Consider the following 22,686-nt stretch of genomic DNA (forward strand, 5'->3'; position numbering starts at 1 on the left):
AAATGATTTTGGTGAACTGCTTGAAGTCTCTGCCACTCTAATGAAGGAGAGAGTGACCATGGCAAGATAAAGACATTAGTGAGGATTTTGTTGATTGGAAGTCAGTTGTAAGAGAGATTCTCAAAAGATTTCTGACTTTTAAAATATAATTTTTTTTTGAGGAAGATTAGCCGTGAGCTAACATCTGCTGCCAATCCTCCTCTTTTTGTTGAGGAAGACTGGCCCTGAGCTAACATCCACGCCCATCTTCCTCTACTTTATAAGTGGGATATGCCACAGCATGGCTTGCAAAACGGAGCCATGTCCGCACCCGGGATCTGAACCAGCAAACCCCGGGTGGCCAAAACGAAACATGCGAACTTAACCGCTGCACCACCTGCCCAGCCCCTTAAAATGTAAATTTTTAACAGTTTATTCTCATGTCTTTAAGGAGGAGAGCTGGTATTGTGGGAGGCCAGCTCTTGGTGAGAAATTTGTAGCTTGGCTCGTTCACACTTCCTGGATTTAGCAGGAGAGGAGAGAACTTAAAAGATATCAAGGAATCAAGACCCAAATTGGAGACACAGGTGTCTCCAAATTCTTCCCTTTTTATTGAGGTATAATTGACATATGACATTAGTTTCAGGAGTAGAACACAACAACACAGTTGAATATTTGTATAGACTGTGAAATGATCACCACAATAGGTCTAGTTAACATCCATCACCCTATGTAGTTACAAATTTTTTTTTCTTGTCAATGAGAACTTTTAAGATCTATTCCCTGAAGCAACTTTCAAATATGCAACACAGTATTATTGACTATAGTCACCATGCTGTACATTACCTCCCCATGACTTATTTATTTTATAACCGAAAGTTTCTTCTTTTTCACCTCCTTCACCCATTTCCCAACCCCCATGGGTTGCCTGCCTCTGGCAACCAGCAATCTGTTCTCTGGAGCTACAAGCTCATTTTTGTTTGTTTCTAGATTCCACATATAAGTGAAATCATATAGTATTTATCTTTCTGTGTCTGATGTATTTTACTCAGCATAATGCCCTCGTAGTCCATCTATGTTGTCACCAATGGCAAGATTTCCTTCTTTTTTATGGTTGAATAATATTCCACTGGACATGTATATTTACTGTGTTTTCTTTATCCATTCATCTATCAATGGACACTTGGTTCGTATCTACGTCATTGCTATTGTAAATAGTGCTACCATGAACATGAGGTACATTTATCTTTTTGAGTTACTGTTTTTGTTTGCTTGAGATAAATACTCAGAAGTGGAATTGCTGGATCATATGGTAGTTCTGTTTTTAATTTTTTGAGGACTTCCATACTGTTTTCCACAGTGGCTGCACTAATTTCCCACCAACAGTGCACGAGAGTTCCCTTTTCTACACATCCTTATCAACATTTATTTCTTGTCTTTTTGATAATAGCCATTCTAACTGGTGTGAGGTGATCTCTCAAAGAGGTTTTGATTTGCATTTTCCTTATGATTAGTGATGTTGAGCACCTTTTCATGTACCTGTTTGCCATCTGTATGTTTTCTTTAGAAAATGTCTATTCAGATCCTCTGTCCATTTTTTAATCAGATTGTTGTTTTTGCTATTGAGTTGTATGAGTTCTTTATATATTTTGGGTATTAACCCCTTGAGATACATGATTTGCAAATATTTTCTCCCTTTCAGTAGGTTTCCTTTTCATTTTGTGGATGGTTTCCTTTGCTGTGCAGAGCTTTTTAGTTTGATGTAGTCCCACTTGTGTATTTTTGCTTTTGTTGCTTTTGGTGTCAAATCCAAAAAATCATCACTAAGATCAATGTCAAAGAGTTTACCACTTTTTTTTCTGAGTTTTATGGTTTCAGATCTTAGATTCAAGTGTTTAATCCATTTTGAGTTAATTATTGCCTATGGTGTAAGATAGTAGTCCAGTTTCACTGTTTTGCATGTGACTGTCCAGTTTTCCTAACACTATTTATTGAAGAGACTGTCCTTTCCCCATTGTATATTCTTGGCTCCTTTGTCATAAATTAACTGACTATATGTGCATGGGTTTATTTCTGGGCTGTCTATCCTGCTTCATTGATCTATGTGTCTATTTGTATGTCAATACCATACTGTTTGATTACTATAGCTTTGAAACATAGATTGAAATCAGGGAATGTGATGTCTCCAGTTTTGTTCTTTTTTCTCTAGATTGGTTTTAGCCTTTCAGAGTCTTTTGTGGTTCCATACAAATTTTAGAATTGTTCTATTTCTTTAAAAAATTCCATTGGAATTTTTATGGGGATTTCATTCAATCTGTAGATTGCTTTGGGTAAAATGGACATTTTAACAATATTAATAGTTCCAATCCATGAGAATGGGATATCTTTTCATTTATTTGTATCTTCAGTTTTTCTCATTAATATCTTATAGTTTTCAGTGTACAGGTCTTTCACTTCCTTTGCTTAAGTTTATTCCTAAGTATTTTATTCTTTTTGATGCAATTGTATATGGAGTTGCTTTCTTAATTTCCCTTTCCGATAGTTTGTTGTTTGTTAGTGTATAGAAATGTAACAGATTTTTAATGTTGATTTTGTATCCTTCAACTTTACTGAATTCATTTACTCTAATTTTTTTGGTGGAGTTTTTATGGTTTCTTTATGTAGTATCATGTCATCTGCTAATAGTGACAGTTTTACTTCTTTCTTTCTGATTCAGATGATTTTTATTTATTTTTCTTGCCTGATGCTCTGGCTAGAACTTCCAATACTATGTTGGATAAAAGTGGTTAGAATAGGCAAACTTCTCTTGTTTTTGATCTTAGAGAAAAAGCTTTGAGCTTTTCATCACTGAGTATGGTTAGCTGTGGGCTTGTCATATGTGGCCTTTATCCTGTTAAGGGGTGTTCCCTCTATACCCACTTTGTTGAGAGTTTATATCATAAATGATGTTGAATTTTGTCAAATTCTTTTTCTGCATCTATTGAAATGATCATATGATTTTTATCCTTAATTTTGTTAATGTGCTGTATCACATTGATTTGTGGATGTTAAACCATCCTTTCATCCCGGGAATAAATCCCATTTGATCATGGTATGATCCTTTAATGTATTGTTGAATTTTGTTTGCAAATATTTTGTTGAGGATTTTTGCATCTATGCTTATCAGGGAATATGGCCTGTAATTTTCTTTACTTGGGGCATCCGTGTCTGGTTTTGGTATAAAGGTAATGTTGGCCTTGTAAAATGACTTTGGAAATGTTCTCTGCTCTTCTGTTTTTTTGGAAGAGTTTGAGAAAGATTGTCATTAATTCTTTTAAAATATTTGGTAGAATTCACCAGTGAAGCTGTCTGGTCCTGGACTTTTGTTTGTTGGGAGTTTTTCATTATTGATTCAATCTTTTTCCTGGTAATCAGCGTGTTCAGATTTTCTATTTCTTCACATGATTCCGTCTTGGTAGACTGTATATTTCTAGAAATTTATCCATTTCTTCTAGGTTGTCCAACTGTTGCTCTATTATTGTTCATAGTGGTCTCATGATCTTTCGTATTTCTGTGGTATCAGTTGTAATATCTCTTCTCTCATTTCTGATTTTATTTTATTATTATATAATTCCCTTCTTTTCCTCTCATTCCAGTCTTTATTTTAAAGTCTATTTTGTCTGATGTAAGTATAGAAACTCCAGCTTTCTCTTTCCATTTACATGGAATATCTTTTCCCATCCCTTTACTTTCAGTCTGTATGTGTCCTTACATCTGAAGTGAGTCTCTTGTAGGCAGCCTATATATGGGTCTTGTTTTTATATCCATTCAGCTACTCTATGTCTTTTGATTGGAGAATTTAGTCTGTTTACATTTAAAGTATAGTTGATAGTATATACTTATTACTGTTTGTTTAAGCATTTTCCAGATGTTTTGTAGTTCCTCTGTTCCTTTCTTCTCTTGCTCTCTTCCTTTGTGATTTGATGATTTTCTGTAGGGGTATGCTTAGTTTCCTTTCTCTTCATCTTTTGTGTATCTACTATAGGTTTCTGCTTTGTGGTTACCATGAGGCTTACATATAACAACTTATATTTATAATAGTCTGTTTTAAGTTGATAACAACTTAAGTTTGAACAAATTATAAAGCTCTACAGTTTTACTCTTCCCACCTGCATTTTATGGTTTTGGTGTCACATTTTACATCGTTTTATCTTGTGTATCTGTTAATTATTGTTCCTATAGTTATTTTTACTACCATTGTCTTTTAACTTTCATAGTAGCCTGGTAAGTGATTAATCCACCACCTTTACAACATTATATTATTCTGAATTTTACTATATATTTACCTTTACCCATGAGATTTATACCTTCATATATTTTCCTGTTACTAATTAGTGCCATTTTATTTCAGCTTAAATAAGTCTCTTCTTTTTCTTTGTTTACTGAGGAAGATTTTCCCTGAGCTCACATCCATGCCAATCTTCCTCTGTTTTTTAGTATGTGGGCTGCCAGCACAGCATGACAGAGCAGTGTAGGTCCACACCTGGGAACTGAACCCAGGCTGCCAAAGTGGATTATACTGAACTAAACCACTAGGCCACCAGGGCTGGCCCTAAAGAAGTCTTTTTTTAACATTTCTTATAAGACTGGTTTAGCGATGATGAACTCCTTTAGTTTTTTCTTGTCTGGAAAACTCTTTATCTCTCCTTTAATTCTGAATGACATCTTTGCTGTGTAGAATAATCTTGAGTTTTTTTCTTTCAGCATTTTGAAAATATCATATCACTACTTTCTGGCCTGCAAAGTTTCTGCTGAAAAATCTGCTGATGGTCTTATGGGGATTCCCTTGTATGTAACAAAATTCTTTCCTTGTCTTTAACTTTTGACATTTTAATTGTAATGTGTCTTGGTGTGGGTCTCTTTAGGTTTATCTTCTTTGGAACTCCCTGTGCTTCCTTGATCTGGATATGTTTCCTTTCCTAAATTAGGGAAGTTTTCAGCCATCACTTCTGTAAATAAGTTTTCTGTCCCTTTCTCTCTCTCTTCTGCTTCTAAGATCCCTATAATGCAAATGCTGGTCCACTTGGAATTGTTCCATAAGTCCTTAAACTATCTTCACTTTCTTTCATTCTTTGTTCTTGTTGCTGCTGATTGTATGAGTTCTACTGCCCTGTCTTTGATTTCATTAATCTTTTCTTCTGCTTCATCTAGTTTGATATTGAATCCCTCATATGTATTCTTCAGTTCAGTTATTGTATTCTCCAGCTATGTGTCTTCTATTTGGTACTTTCTTACATTTTCTCTCTCTTTGTTGAAGTTCTCACTATGTTCACCCATTCTTCTCCCAAATTCAGAGAGCATATTTATGACCACTATTTTGAACTTTTTATCAGGTATCTATTTATCTCTGTCTCATTAAGGACTTTTTCTGAGGCTTTATGATCTTGTTTTTTCATTTAGTGCATATTCCTTTATGTCTTCATTTTCCTTGACTCTCTGCATTGGTTTCTATACATTTGATAAAACAGCCACCTCTCCCAGTCTTGAAGGGAGAGGCTTCATGCAGGAGATGAAACTTATCATTCTACCCTACCCTAGCTCTTGGTTCTCACTCAAACTTATGTGATTGTCCAAGGAGCCTATTTTATTTTTAGTGACTCCCAATAGTTGAAGGTATGCCAAGACCTATCAGGGTCCCTAAGGGGAGGATCTCAGTTGGCACCTAGATTCAGCCTGTTTGGAAGCCAGACTCTCAGGCAGCAGCTTTTAAAGTATGCAAATATATACAGTTCTGTGGGATCACAAGCATAATTCCTCTTAGCCACCAGAGCTAGGAGATCTAGAGGTATCCCCTGGGTGGCAGTCACAAAAATTTGAGCTCCAGACAAGCAAACAAGCTCCGTGCCAGGAGATGCCAGCAACCTAGACTGAGGCAGAGGGATAGCACAAAAATGGCATCCACCAACCTCCATCCCTGGTCCCTACTTCAGCAGACCCCTAGATGTATGCCAATCCTGATGCCTACCCCACAGGCTGAAGTTCCAGGGCAAGCAAATAGGCCTCTTAGAAAGAAAGACAGGGGATGTGTTTCAGTCTGCTTTCTGTGCAGTGCCCTGGGGAAGGTAGCCAGCCAAGAACCATTTCTCTGATTGATTGTTACAGTCCTGTGAGACCCAGGAATGCCTGCCTTGCTGGCCACCAGAGCCAGGTGATCAAGAGGTGTCTCCTGGGTGGCAGCCACAAAAACTGGGGCACCAGACATGTGTGCAGATTCCTCTCTGGGAGATACTGGTGCTCTGGAATGCAGCAGATGGAGAGTGTAAAGTACCCGCCCTCTGAGGTCTCTGGAAAGGATTATAGTCAGCTCTTAGATGTGTTTAATTAGAAGCCTGCCCTCAGGTCACAGCTATGAACAAAAGCCAATAGTCTTCTTTCACAGGAAGACTAGGCTTCTGGGTCTGTTGTCTCTTGCTGTGCCCTGGGGGATGGCAGCCAGTTAAAAACTCTTTCTCCATTGGTTAATACTAAGAGTAATTGATGCACTCATGAAAGTATATACCAGATAGCACAGTGATTAACTCTGCCTGGAGTTGCATTTTTGAAGAGGTAGCTTATGAGCCGAATTGTTCAAAAAGCATCAAGTACTAACTCTGCTGGTGATGTACTAGATGGCTAGGGAATACAAATTAAATAGTAAGAGCATTTATCTTCTCTCCAAAGATTTACAATCTTGAATTAACAGTTTGAGTAGGAATGACACATGTAGTTAATAAGGTAGCAAGGCTAAGATCCAGTCTGATGGACTGCTGAAACATCAAATTCTCCCACACCAGTAGTAAATGCAGCGCCTCCAAGTACCCCTCTATTTGTGCTCTACCCTGTTACCACCGCAACCCCCTCTTTCATGATCCTCAGGCTTTTCCATGTTCCAGCAACTAAAGGGTTGATATCCTCATGCACTCAGTATTTTACATATAATCCCAGGAGATGCACTTTTCCAAGGGAAAAACATTACAAGACTTGAAATAGCCATGAGTGTTTAGTAAAATGCTGTTAAAGGCCAGAGCATGAAGTTCAAATTGGGGAAGAGAGAGAAATGGAACTGAAGAATTGATAAAGGTAATGAAGACCCATCAAAAGATTTTAAACAGATCTGCTGTTAAAAATGATAATTTTGGCCAAGTTTAGTACATAAGTACTCATTGGTGTTTGTTGTACAAACTATTATGATGGTAATGAATTATTACTAACAACATATGCTCTTAATATGCATATGGTTTTTGCTGTTGTTCTGTTCCTGCCAGCTACTGGTGACTTTGCATCCACATTTGCAAGATGGATGATCCTTGTTTGGGATCACTTCTGCTGATGAAACAGAAGAAAACAAGACCAAGCATACAGAGGAGATTGATCCAGAGCCTTAGTTTCCATCAGCACAAACTTCTAACAAATGGGAACAAAAAAAAAGAAAAGCTTCATAAATATAGACTTGCCTCTAGGGAATTTACCTCCTTATCTATAGAATTACAGAATCTACTTTTCCATTATTACCACACTCTGCAATTGGTTATTTCAGTATTACAGACATGAACACTGAAAAAGTCAGTAGGGAAAAATCAAACTTGGTTGATCTGGAGTGATTTTATTTTTTTTCTGTTTCGCCCAGAACATTTTACCAAATGTGACTGAATACTGATTGATTGATAAATGGGTTTACTCATCAATGTGAACAGACATGAGCTAACTCAGAAGTAAGTTCTGGATTAAAAAAGGCCAATAAGAAATAATATAAAGACATAACATATTTCTCATTAATGCATATGCAGGTTAAATGATAAACACTCAAAAGATGCCTGAACAAATCTGTTTTATTTTTACATCACAGTTTACTGTTCTTCCTAACTGGCAGTCATTGCATTCTAGATACTGTCAATTGCAACATAATTCCCATCACTATGTACATAATATGTTTCTTTGTGTTCTATCTTAAGAGTAAATTACTCAATTACTTCCATCAAATTTTAATTTTCATATTTTTTCAGCAGCAAGCACCAAAATCAAAACCCAAGAATCAAGAGAATAAGTATGCATAACAATCTCAAATTTATCCCCTATAAAACATATGGGAATAAAATTTTCATATTCCCAAAGATGTGAATTTTTTTTGGCGTTAAACAGTAGGGTACTACAATGTATCACAAAATCAGGTGCTATTTAATACTGTTTAAATTTTTAAAACTCTTTCTTTAATAATAGAGATCTTAATGTAATAGAAATATTCTTGCACAGCAGCATTTTGCTGGAAGCTTTGCCCTTTTCGGAGGTTCCTCTTCTCCATCCCTCTGCCGGTGACTGGTGGTGGCATCCTTCCAATGCCAGCAGCTCAGGGAGACCCATGCAGTGATTCCTTTTCACTCTGAACTGGCAAGCGCTCTGGAGGAAGAACAGATTCCAATTTCTGCCAGCGCTCTGGAGGCCACAGGATATGTGTAGCATGGGCATGGAGAAGTCCCAGGGAAACCTGAACCCATGAGAGACACAAAACAAGAAAAATTATTTTGTAAGGATCATCATATTTCGAAAACAGAATTTGATCCAGATGTGATACTCCATGGAGAGATACGATGATCAAAGATAGTAAACACTTACATGGCACTTTTCTAGGTATTTTATACGTGTAAATGCCCTTAATCTTCACAACTATTTAAGGTAGGTATTGATATAATCCCCATTTTGCATATAAGAAAACTCAGCTCAGGGAGGTTAAAGAACTTGCCAAAAGTCATATAGCTACGAAGCAGGGAAGACTGGCTGCATGGCCAAGCAGTCCCACTCCAGGGTCCACAACGCTAACCACTATCCCCATTAGCCTGCTTACATAAACATCAGAAGCATAAATCTGGTTTATATTCTCAGAATTTCCTAAAGAGTTTGTGATATCTCAGAGAGACTTTCCTTTGTGGAAAAGTCAGAGAGACTTGAAAAAATATACTTTGCAAAAAATATTGTCCCACCCATTAGATGAGAAGCAAGAGTTAGATGTGAGACTGGGTGGGCTGCCTCCATGGAAAGTACACTGAGCAACACGGAGCTAGCGCTCGTGGAGAGAGGTAGAAAACCATGGGAACGCCAGCACGGTGGGATGGGAAGCGAGGGAACAGAATCAAGCATAAAGATCATGGCAGATGGCAAAGAACCCCCACTGGCAGAGATGTACCAGGATGGAAGAGAAGGCAAGGGGAGGACCTTTTCCTGGAAGACCTAAGGCTGAGCCCTGAGAAGGAGAGACATCCTAGGGCCCCCAGAGACATCAGCTACAGAATACAGAAGAATGTAGCAAACCTGTTTAAAAGGCACTTCAAGGCCCTACCCTCAGTTACCCTTCAACAGGTCCGAGGCAGGGCTTGGAAATGTGTGTGTCTCGTTGAGGGTGCTGTTGTTGTAACTATCAGGTAATATTTTAATGGTATTTAGAAGCTTACAAAACACTCACATTTAGTGCATATTTATTGAGCGCCAACTATAAACCAGATACTATGTGCCCATTTTATTTTCAAATGTTTTTCCTACAAATTGGAGCTCCACAGAGATTAACATACAGCATTGCTTTCGTTGAAGTTCTTCTATCTACTAGCATATGCATTCAAACAGTCACACTGCCCAGAGACTTAAAGAGCTAGATGTCAAGGGAGAGACCTCCAAAAAGATAACCAGAAACACATTTAAGGAGAATAAGAAAAGAAAACCTTCACAATAACTTGAAATACAAATAAAATAAGCCCAAGGGGTACCAAAAAGTCCATGGACTCAATAAAGGAAATTTTCTTCAATTTGTTAGTCTGAAAATCAAACCTACATAAAATTTGAAAATGTGGTACAAAAAACAGCTCTATTCGTCAAAACTTACCAGTTATTTACATTTTGTTGTGTTTGTTCTTCTCTTATTATGTGTGTGCATATACGTGTATTTGTATACATGAATTTTTTTTCTGAACCATTTGAAAGTTGCTGACATCATGCTGAATTTACCCCTAAATACTTCAACACATATCTCCTAAGAACTCTTTCCTACATGAGCACAATACATTATGTACAACATATTTAATATTGATACAATAATATTACTTATTCTACAGCCCATATTCAAATTTTTCCAATTGTCCCAATGTCTTTTATAGCTATTTTATTCTTAATCAAGGACCACAAATTGCATCATAATTGTCCTTATTTTGCTTCAGTTTACATGTAGCTTACTTTAATCTGGATTCCATCTTGTAAAATATCCTACATCTGTAACTGCTTGATTTTTCCCCTCCTGAATAGATTCAAGTTAAATGTTCTTGGCAAGAATACTAGATAGTTGACATTGCATTCTTCCCATTCTGTCACATCAGGAGGCACAAAATATCCGTTTGTCCCATTGTTGTGAAGTTTGATCACCTCAGAAAGGTGATGTTGACCAGATTTCTCCATTACAAAATGAAAAATATTTGTTTACAATTAATAAGTAATCTGTGGGATGATATTTTGAGATGGGTAAATATTCTGTATGTCAATAACATTTCATCTAATCCTCTCACTGCTCTCTGAAGGAAGCTGGTTTCTAAACCGTCTAATGGTTTCAACTTTCATGGATGATCCTGCCTGAAACAATGATTATACCAAGGATTACACAATAGGTATTTCCCAAATTTATTATATCTTTTATTTTTATTAGCTTTCATTCTTCTCTAAAAAAGTGCTTTCCCATCTAACCTCAAAAGCCTCTTTTTTTAATATCAAAGATTCCTTTTTAAATTCAGAATCTGTTACTATTTTTTAGTTTGTTTGATGCTTGAATGTCCTAAATTGGGCATGTCTCCATCGGTCTTTGAGCATTTCCTTACTTTTTTAGCACCACCAGATGTTGCTGGCTTACCTTGTACTTTATACCTGTTCCACCTGAAATCAGACGTCTCTTTAAGGAGCCTTGGTTTCTTTTACCCAGGAATGCTCTTTAGAAACCAAGACCTGCTCCTAGCTGTGCTCATTGCTCTGGGGAGTGTCAATGTTCTATCACATTTCAGGGGATACATATAAGAAAACCTAAACCACAGAGTTCTCCCTCACACGCCCCCATTCCATATTTCTACCTCCCCTCTCCTATAGTGAGCACTCTGGCTCCACACAACAATAATACATTTACACTATCCTAAAAGATACAAACAATAGTCTTGAGTATAGTATACATAATGTAACTACTACCAACAACAAGTTTACTGAGTCAAAATCAAGATTTCTTTGCAATTACTTTGGTCCTTAAAATAGATCTCACTTTAAGGGTGTATTGGCAGAGTCCTATATTCAAAATTTATTTGAATTCATTCTTTTATTTCTCCCTAGTGCAGTTATGTTACTACTTGATATACAGTTAGGTTCACTTGTCTCTATTTGTATTCAATTTTAGAGTTTGCTCTTGTTATCCTTTTTGATTCAATTTTATTTTTGAATACATAAACATTTCCATAGTTCAAAAGTCAACATTATTCTGAAAAGGTGTGGCAGGCAGAACAAAGATGTCCATATCCTAACACCCAGAAGGTGTGACTGTGTAACATTACAAGGGAAGGGGAATTAAGGTTGCTGGTCAGCTGATCTTAAGATAACGAGGCTATCCTGGATTATCCCATGGTCCCATATGTAATCACAAGGGTCCTTAAATGAACACGAGCTAGGCAGAAGGGTCATTGGGAGAGAGATTTGAGATGAGGGAAAGGGCCATGGGCCAAGGAATGCAGGTGGCTCTAGAAAGCTGGCGAGGAATGGATTATCCCCCAGAGCTTTCAGAATAAATGCAGCTCTGCTGACACATTAATTTTAGTCCGGTGAGACCCATATTGGGCTTCTGACCTCCAGAACGGTAAAATAATGACTTTATGTTGTTTTAAGCCACCAAATTTGTGGTAATTTATCACAGCAGCAATAGGAAATTAACACAAAAAATACACACAGAGAAGTTCCATTCCCACCTGCCATACTACCTCCATATAGGTTAACTGTTTTCATCAGTGTCTGGTTTATCCTTCTTGTTTTTTGAAAAAAGCCACAAATACTCATACATGTAGATTATTATTTCCCCTTTTGTCCCCTCATCCTTAGAATACTATATATTCCTTTTTGCACCTTGCTTTTATTCTCAACAACAGGATATCCTGGAAACCACTTCCTATCACTTCATAGAAATGGAGCCTGTGGTTTTTCCAAACCACCCCACCCTCAGGTGACTCTGATTAACCCCACTGGGACTCTAGACCTGAACTTTTCACTTAGCTTCACACCCAGAAAAAGTGAACCTAACCAACTTTAAGGAATCCCTTGAATATATTCTGGAACATCCTAAGTAACCATTGGAACCACGTTAACTGCCAGGAGCCTAGATCTAAATGGTCTGTCACACTGCAGTTTTTACCTATTTTCACTCTTGTCGGGACTCAGTTGAGCGAGAGAACAGCTGGTCTCCAGCCCCTCCACAATAACCCTTTTTAGATTTGATAGCTGCTACTCGGTTGTTCTTCAAACCTTTATTTTCCTTTCCAAATTGTTTAACTTTTTTCATAAGGTTGATTTGCCATTCTTTTAACTTGGCTGAACTCTTGCCAATCTATCTGCTTGCCTTCCTAGTTTTGTGGCTTAGTTTGACATAGTGATTCCATTTTTTTTTAAAAAATCAATACTCGTTTTACAAAAAACCTATGATTCTTTTATTCCAAATATTTGCTAACGATACTAGTCTCACTTCCTGGAAAAATAATCCATCTTTATAATTATGAATAATGGTGAAAATTCTCACAATGGATAATATCAGTATTGTTTAAAAGCATGGTATGGGAATGCAAAATTTAGGTATTTTTTTAAGACTGAGATAACTACATAGAGAAAGTGCCTATTCACTCTCTTAGCTGTCTTGTCAGGGATCTTTCTTTTTTTATTGGTATGTATACAGACATGCAAAGAGCACAGTGAATATAGGAGGACATAACAATCCAGAAATAAATGGACTTCTTAAAAATTAAAAGTTATGCTTCAGGTCCAGCTTTGGTTTCCACAACACTGTATTAGGCAGTAGCCTCCAGAGAAAAAGAACCAATAAGATAGAGGGAGTGTGTGTGTGTGTATATGAAAATATATATATAAAAAGAAATTTATTTTAAGGAATTAGTTCACACAATTGTAGAGACTTGTTGAGTCCAAAATCTGATGAGGAAGGCCAGTAATGCTGGAGACCCAGGAGCTGCACTTTAAGTTCAAAGGTAGTCTGCAGCGAATTCCTTCTTGCTTGGGGGAGGTCAGCCTTTTGTTCTATTCAGGCCTTCAAGTGATTAGCTGTGGCCCACCCACATACTGGAGAACTATCTGCTTTCCTCAAAGTCCACTGATCTAAATGTAAATCTCATCCACCAATACCCTCACAGGCACATCCAGAATAATGTTTGACCAGATATCTGGGCATAGAGGCCCAGCCAAGTTGACATGCAAAATTGTCCATCACACCCGACAAATACAATCGATTGCCCTTATCTTTGCCTACTCTGTTACACCCTGTGCTTACTAGATGCAGGGCAATGTTCTGAATGACTTATACGCACTGACTCATCTGATTTGCACAATAAGCCTGTGATGCAGGCACTATTTTTGCCTCCACGTCATGTTTGAGGAAATCTAGGTGCAGCAATCTATTTTTTGAGCTAAGACTTGAATACACGCCCTCTGGGTCTCAAACCTCTGCATCAGGATAACCGTATAACTTATCATCCAATAAAACACATAACTGAGACACTTCTGACAGTCAAAGGGGGCACTTCAATTAAGGCAGGATAATAACATTGAAATGAAACTGTCCTGGACAAATCAAGATATGGTTACCCCTAATCATACTGCATCTTGATATTGCTAGGTCCCACATACTTTCCTGAAACCACTAGATTTATCAAAAAGAAATGCACCTTATGGGCTAAATTGTGTTCTCCCGAAATGGCTATGTTGAGGTCCTAACCCCCAGTCCCTCAGAATATGACTGTCTTTGGCGACAGGGCCTTTACAGAGGTGACTAAGTCAAAACGAGGCTGTTGTTGGGGGTGAGAGGGGCGCTAATCCAGGCTGACTGGTCCTTGTAAGAAGAGGGGATTAAGACAGAGACAACTGGAGTGCATGTACATAGAGGCAAGACTGTGTGGGGACACAGCAAAAAGGCAGTCACCTGCAAGCCAGTGAGAGAGGCCTCGGAGGAAACCAAACTTGCTGACACTTTGATCTTGGACTTTCAGCTTCCAAAACCATGAGAAAATTTCTGTTTAAGCCACGCGGTCTGTGGTATTTTGTCACAGCAGCCCTAGCAAACTAATGCTGACAGGCGTACAAAGGAAGACTGTGCTGGAAGCCAGTGCCATGAGGTGTCCCAAATCTCACTGAAAATAGCGGAACAAAGGAACAAGTTGAGGAAGAGAGAAAAATGTTTCTGTTATTAAAAAGAGTTGCTTAAGCATATATAATTTTCCAACAGGTTAAACACTTTGACCAACCAATCTAATATTTTGTTGGACTCACTTCTCCCTTCTCTTTGTTTGTTTGTGTCCCATGTGTTACTGTGTCTCCTTCAATGGAGTCACATTTTTAGGCATAAAAAATCTACTTTTACTCTAAATCTTTTTTTTGGTAAGGAAGATTGGCCTTGAGCTAACATCTATTGCCAATCTTCCTCTTTTTGCTTGAGGAAGATTGCTGCTGAGCTAACATCTGTGCCAATATTCCTCTATTTTGTATGTGGGATGCTGCCACAGCATGGCTTGATGAGTGGTGTGTATGTCTGCACCTGGGATCCGAACCTGCGAACCCCAGGCCACTGAAGTGGAGCGTGCGAACTTAACCAGTACACCACCGGGCCAGCCACAACAGTAAATTTTAAAACACAAACATATTAAATAAACCATTATAAACCCTTAGCGGATCATTGTATTTTTAGTATCTACTAAATGAGAAAAGAGATCCATCCACATGTATTACTGGGCCTCTTACAACAACTCTGTTGCTTGAGATTGGGAATCAATAATCTAAAATAACAGTCACCAAACTATTTTGATTGTGTACCCTATCAGCAAAAATATTTGAGAATTTAACTCCATATTTATACATTTAAAATTTATATATATTTAATATATTAATAATAAATAATAAATATTATCTATTTTATTGTTTATTTATTATATTATTATTTATTATAATTAATAATAAATACTAATATATTATATATATTTAAAATATATACATTTTATATATTTAATATATTTAAATTATATTAAATTTTATATATTTTATATATAATTAAATTTTATACATTTAAATTATATATTTTATATATTTAAAATATATATATTTAAAAATATATATATACATTTAAAAATTATATCTATCTATCTATCTATCTATATATATAGTATTAACACTACATAAAACCAAACATTAGTAAAGCTCAAATTCTTATTTTCAGATCCAAAGTTCCAATTTATTTTCTTTGCATCCAGGGGATCTTTGTACACACCCCTGCATATTCCTGCTCCTGTCTTTCAAGATCTCTGCTCTAGGAAACACCAGAATAACTGGCTGGAAAGTGATCAGTGCCATCAGTCAACTGGTTTGTTTTGTCCACACATGCCAAGGGACCACATGGACTAAATTTACACTGAATTGCCTGTCTTTGATTGAATTGGCTCTACTGAGAAGTTATTTTGGCATCTAGTAGACACAACCTTCATGAGCCCAGCCTTTCCTTCAGGTGCCAGGCACAGAGGTGTGTGTTCCTCTGGTTCCCTCCACCTGTTTCTCATAGGCCTACGGTCTACAGAACACTTCTGATTCCTGGCTCCAGGAACCCTCTCTTGAAGGAAGGGTTTGCAAGGACAAGACAAAGACAAGTGAAAGCACAAGAGTCCAGAGGTAGGAAAGAGGGAAAAATACAAGAAAGAAGTTAAGGAAGAAAGAAGACAACTGTCAGTGGGAACAAAAACTAGAGCCAGAGTCAGAAGAGGACCAATGTGAGAAATGAGATGAAGCACAAAACCTCCCAAGTTCATTTGATTAAAATATTTTCTAAAAAAGAGATACAAACACATTTTACATGCACTATTAGCAAATAAAAGCTGTCTCTCATGAATTTACTTAGCAGCATAAGAAGAAATTTCCATATATACAAAGCAGAAGTCAGATGATATTTGTTCCACAATCTTAAATTACTTACAATTAGTTTTGAAAGTCAAATCAAACTGGAACAATATCCAAACTAGGAAGAATGTTGTTTTTAAATAAGTACTGATTTCTCCAAGCTTAAAAAAATGTCAGCTTTCAAATCTGACATCCAAGGCCCTTCCCAGAAGTGAATCTTGCCAAACGCATCTCCATGATTTCTCAGTATGAGCCTTCTACTCTAAGGGCCTCTCCATAGTACACCCAACAGCACGTGACATGTCCACCTTCTTGCTTCTCATCACTGCTGTTCTCCTAGTTTCTCCCCTGGAATGTTCCTGTAAAACTCAATTTAGTCCAACTTTTCCATGGAGACCTTCCTAGCCACCCAACTCCTATCCATTTGTTCCTGTTTACCCCAAGGAACCAAGGCCTGGTATTGCATCTACCCACCATCAGGTTCTTAACTAAAACATATTGGTCCCTTTCCTAAGTACATCAAAAGGAAATTTAGCACAACCTCTCAACTTCTGGACCAGGGGATTACACAGACATAATCCAATTATTTTCTCTTGGAATGTATAAGTCTGGTGGTGCACACTAGGTAATGACCCCTAGTGGACCATGACTTGTCTGCCAGTGATCCCTACCATCAGGTGCTTATTTAAAAGAGAAAACCAGAGGTTCAGGCCCTGATGTCTTATCCAAATGAGCACAGTGGTGGCCACACCCTTCATCAGGCTCGGTTGTCTCAGTTTACCTTCCCCCAGATTTACCCCTATTTCATCATCCTAAGCAGGACTCACTCCTCACTGGGCCAGCTGTTGTAAGGTTTTCACATCAGAAAACCAATTTTCTTTTCATTGGCTTATGTACTTCTACGTCTCCTTCATGAGAATTAGGAAACATTACTATTGTGTTAATAAACGTATCTTGTTTAGACAAAGTATAATATGGGTGCCAAAACACTTGCGTGGTTAGGTCAGTAACGACCACTATGAAGTAATCATTTTTTTACTTTCTTATTACAGTACTTACGGTTCTTAAATAAACTTGATTCTTCATCTTTTAAAATGAGATAATCACAAATGGAACTTTAAGAAATCCTCTAAGCATAGTGTGACCATGTAATTTATTATCCAAATTTGGAAATTTGAGAGTGAAGGGGGCTATTAATAATTATGCTGGGACAATAGGCATAAATGAAAGTGACTTTAGGACATATGGTCATCCTACCTAAGTGTCATCCCCTTCTTTTGACGCAGAGAATATTCCATGACTGTTATATTCTGAATGCTTTACATAGACATTCTCTCTCTTATTCCACACATTAAACATGTGATATAGATATTATTATCTCCATTTTGCAAAAAAGGAAACTGAGGCTGAGGAATACTACATTATATGCTGAAAGTCACAAGGCTAGTAAATGATAGAACCAGGATTTGAAATAAGCATGGTTCAAAATTCATGCTGCTCTCCACTGTAATGTCCTGCTTCTCCTATGATATTATTTAATGATTTATGTTTACATGTCTATAGCAAGGGTCAGCAAACTTTTTTTCTCTAAAGGGCTAGAGGGCAAATAGTTTAGGCTCACAGGTCATACAGCCACAGACAACAGTAAACAGAAGATTTGTTCCAATAAAACTTTATTTACAAAAATATGTAGCGAGTTGTTTGCCAATTTCTGGTCTATAATCTAGACTCTATAACATTTCATAGAGCAGAGGCTGTATCTTACCTTTTCTATATTAAAAATGAGCACAGTGTTTTCACAACATTCAGAACTACTTGTCAGCAATACATATTTGCTGAATGAGTGAATGTTGATCAGGAGGAAAGATTAAATTTGGAAATGCTATATTTTATGACCTAGGTATCAAGGAAATTCTCTAACCTACCTTAAGAGAAACATCCCTAGTTCCTTAGAAAGCAATATTAAGTGACATGAGAGCTTCCATAATCACGGATGACATGCCACAAGGGATTGACTGTAAACTAGTCCTACCGAAGAACTGTGATATGGTTCTGTGATGTAGTCTCAAAAGAATTTTTAAAGGTGCAATATGGAATTTAGAACACATACATATGTAATGCATAGATTTTAAGTTTTTATAATATATTTGCTCCACCTTAAGAACTTTTTAAATATATTACACAGGCAAAGAAAATTGGTTTGGATTGCCTCTAGTGACTACCATTTACCATCAAAAGAAATGAACGATAGCAAGGAGAAGAGGAACTTATTACAACTGATCCTGTCTCCTGGGATGAGTCCCAGTGGTTATTTGGGTAATTGATCACCATTCTGGCTACTTGTCTTCTCACACTAAAATTTTCCAGAATACAATGTCAACATCAATCTCCTCACGTTGTAAGCCAGGGAATACTTCTCAGTGCTATATTGACAAAGTGCTCCAATTCTTTCTGGACCAGGATACCAAAAAGAGGGATGTTGTCCTAGTCACCACTGCTGAGACCAGGGCTGGGAGTGGCACATAGAGAGCAGGCCACTAAGAAGAAACACAGGACTTCACTTACAGCCTCTGCTTTGGTACCATGCATTCACCTGATGCTGCAAGTGTAAAGTGTGGAGCAGAGTACCATGCACCAGTTATCAGTTCTGAAGGAGTAGGGCACCATGCACTGGTTACTAATCTCAAGGGAGGGACTCCAACTACAGGGAGGGTAGCAAAGATGATCACAATGCCAGCCACCAGGAATAGGAGTCCAAACACCTCTGCCCACTGCATTTTGGTATCAGAGTCACCAAGGAAAACACAGTGTAGTCAAGCACTGGGTGGAACAATGCTTTACTTACATAGAGAAGAGACAGAGCAAGGTCAGCTTCAATAGTGGGCATTGGTGGTACTCTGCTTAACAGAGAGCAAAGTCCTGACAACACAGAGATTTACCTTCCTGACCCCACCTCTGTGGTCACCATTTTTTGCTAATGTCAACTTTACACATCAACAACAAGAACATGTCTTTAAAAACAACCTAAAAGACTAAGAAAGAGAGGGTGAGAATAGCAAAATAATTCCTTTAACAGAGAGCATAAAAGTTAGCTTTCTTGCAAATTCTCACAAAAATAGACGCGTGGTCTAAGTAAATCAAACAGAATTAGAAATAAAGGCAGGCAAAAACAAATATCATATGGAAAAATAAGCAGTTTCATTTAAAAAAATATTATGAGAAATATATTTTAAAAAAGACTGAAGAATAGAAATGATACTACCTACTTTATTTTTAAACAGGGATTAACATATACGGATTTGAATTTTTCATCAACACTTTTTGATGCAGCAGACAAGGGTCACAAAGAGAACAGTAGGGGCCTATCATCCACGCACACATTCCCAAGATGCTTATCTAGGCACATGGAGCAGACATCCATAAGTCCTCTAAACAAAGACAGGTACAGAGACTGCTTCCATTCTAAGTAAGCACTGACTGGCATCTACTCAAAGACAGACTAATAAGAGCAAAGCTTTGGCTATTTAGGTCAATGAGGAGTATGAGGGTCTGCCAAAGAAACATGCAGAAGGCAAACAAGAAAAGAATCAAAACTCCCAAGATCTAAGCTAATAAGTGAAAAAATATATAAGAACAGAGGAGTGTAGAAGGGAGGCTCTAGAAAAATGGAGCAATAGGTTAGAATAGACGGAAAGCAGCAGCAGATAAGGTAAGAGGCACAGAGGCAGTGGTGGCACAATGGGAAAGCTTGCTTTTTGGGAAATGAAGCACTTCCATCACCCCCTCCCTCTGGGACCCTACGATCAATGCCAGTTATGAGAACACGTCACCATCCAGAAAAAACCGACACTGTTATCTTCCTCCTCCCTAAACTGACAAGAGTAAGGGTGCTTGTATCCAGAATATTTCCCTTAGATGAGACTTCTTCCTTCCTGAAGATGTAGTACAGGCCCACAATACCTTATCCGCCATCCACACTCCAAAGGGCTCCAAAAAAATTAAAGTTTTTTGTAACTCTCTAGAAGCAAAATCTGACCTGAAATGTGATGAAATTTTAGTCTTTATTTATCCCACGCTGTGTGTCTATTGATAATTTTTGCTGCAGAAATATTAACGCGCTTGATTATAGAAGATGCCCCAGACTCTGCTGGGGGTGTTACGTTACATATGGTATAGATATTGTTTACAGATGCTGTTTACAGACACTGATATCACCTTTCCAATATCTGAAAAGTCTGAATTCTGAAACAATTCTAGCCTCCCAGGTTTTAGACACAGTATTAATATCTTTAAATATCTGCAGAGGTGAATATTTACCAAAGAGGATAAATATAATCAGAGTTATGCGTTCAGTCCTAGGTGGGACGGGTACCCAGGTAGATGCTGGAAATATACACAAGATAATAAGGATGATCCCTGTTCTCTAGGACCTCGTGATCTGGTGGGAAAGGCAGCTGTTTAAACAAACCATCGAACTACAATCTGGCACGCTAGACATATAGAGGAGCCAAGTGCCCTGGGAGCAGAGGCTCTGGCCAAGCCTTGGGAAGGCTCCACCGCGCAGATGCATGTAAGCTGGCTCTAAAGGATACTGGAGACTTTCCTCTCTTGATGGCAGATCTTCAGTCATGGCATCCCCTGCCAGATTTTTATCTAGAACCTTCTCCTAATCCTCTTTGCCCTCCACTAAATTTCAAAATTGAGATAACGTGATAGGTTGATACAACCCAATATTTGGCAATCAAAAAGTAAAGCCGTATACTTTACAAATGATTCAAAATGAGACTCTCTTTTAAAGGCCTCATTCTAGAACAAGTATTTTCCTTCATTACCAACAATTTTAACTTTGATCATTTCAAAGTAATTTTCCTGTTCAAGACTTAGCTTTAATCAGAATGCATTTTCAGGTCACTTCATGGCCTCTTCATGATTCTCTCTAGATAACTACAGAATCATGCATAATCATTCTAGTCCCCCTAAGACACCTTCCGTAAGTAGTTAGTTCAACATTTTATGCAAAAATAGATACAAAACAGGCCTCTAGGGGTATCTTCAGCTAATTTTCATGAATTAATTTCCCAGGATTAATGTTTATGCACCAGTCTTTTTACCACATAATCAAATCATTGGAGTTGAAGTGGTCTAACTCCTTATTTTGCTGCTTGATTAAGCAGGTGATGAAATACTCGAATATAATTTGGATACTCAGCAATGCACAGTATCCACAATAATCCACGGTGGATGGATGACATTAGTGACTTATGCCTCATTGTTTGTTTGTGTTCTCTCTAGTAGCTGATATCCCACATGCCATCTTTATATAGGAGATAAAACAGTTCACATAAATACATGAGAGGAGAGGTGTGAAAGTCTTTATTGTTGTGGACATTTTTTTAAACCATATTTAGATCAACTGGGAGGCAGTCACCGATGGACTAAACTGCTTTTGGTAGGAGAAGATTTGGGACAACAAGGAATCTGATATCCATTGCCAGCCCTGCTGCTGCAGTGGAAGCAGCCACTCCTCTGCCATGGTTACTCTGCTCATTTGGTTCGCTATCTGGCACCCAGTCTCTATCTAACCATCTCTCTTTTATTCCTTCTTTAAAAAAGAAAGTGATGAGGTTTACAAAATAAACAACCAGGAACAAAAGAAGATAAATCAAAGTGACAACTACATGGACCAAGTTAGTTGTTGGGAAGAGTACCCACACCTGGTACTTTTAGCTATCTGAGAGGCAAAGTGAAGACGAGAAAATGCTAGTTATGCTAGTTTACACAGCTCTCATAGGAGATGAAGAAACGTCTCGATTTTTAGGGGAAGCTAAGTTTTTCTCTGATTAAATTTCTAGAAGGTATTTCTCCCATGGGATCTACCACAGGATACTCTAAGTATCATGATGGACAATACCCACTACGATAGGTTACTCCAGAAGGTCAGAAGCAGAATTCAACTTGCTGACAATTTGGTGAACATTGTTCTGCAAGAAATTAAAGCGATGCAGTCTTGCATATAACCTAGAGATTTAACATATTCCAATGATAAGAACTTAGATTACCTGGAGGCAGGGAGAGAGAGGATGCCCTTTAAGTGATCTTCCCTAAATATCATTACTGTCAACTGTGTTTTTGATAGACAAGACCTGTTCTGTGTTGTCTGTGGCTAGAGATAATTCCTGACCCCAAACTCGTACTATGTATCTGCAAGTGAATGGTGAGTTGGAATTAGTGATCCACTGTACTCTGTCCTTCTCCTCACCCTGGAACCACATCTCAGTGGTCAGAGCTGTAACTGCAGTTCTCAAATTTCTATCAGAAGCTGACTAAAATCCAAAGAATTGTGTTGATAAGGAAAAAATAAAGGAGGCAGTTTAATAAAAGGTAATTAAAAGAGTAGTCTAAACCCTGGAAAAACTGGCTTCTGTATAAGAAATATCTACCAGGTGCCTGAAGTGTTAAAGGTGTGCATAGTGAAGCAAGATCTTAATGATCATTGAGATCCTTATAGGTGTAGGCACAGCACGCATGGGCACC

At 37.7% G+C, this 22,686-nt stretch overlaps 1 protein-coding gene across 6 annotated transcripts in view; it reads right to left on the minus strand.

Moving 5' to 3' along the window:
* Nucleotides 1-7,808: 7,808 nt before the first annotated feature.
* IMMP2L (inner mitochondrial membrane peptidase subunit 2) overlaps nt 7,809-22,686 on the minus strand; it is an 854,823-nt gene continuing 839,945 nt past the window's right edge. For all 6 annotated transcript variants that reach the window (XM_023640174.2, XM_023640173.2, XM_023640171.2 and 3 more), the window contains one exon: nt 7,809-8,479. In XM_023640174.2, coding sequence (XP_023495942.1) covers nt 8,342-8,479 — 138 coding nt within the window. In that variant the 3' untranslated portion in view covers nt 7,809-8,341. The remainder of the gene's footprint in view (nt 8,480-22,686) is intronic.

The sequence above is a fragment of the Equus caballus genome, chromosome 4 (assembly GCF_041296265.1).
Source record: "Equus caballus isolate H_3958 breed thoroughbred chromosome 4, TB-T2T, whole genome shotgun sequence".
Taxonomy (NCBI): domain Eukaryota; kingdom Metazoa; phylum Chordata; class Mammalia; order Perissodactyla; family Equidae; genus Equus; species Equus caballus.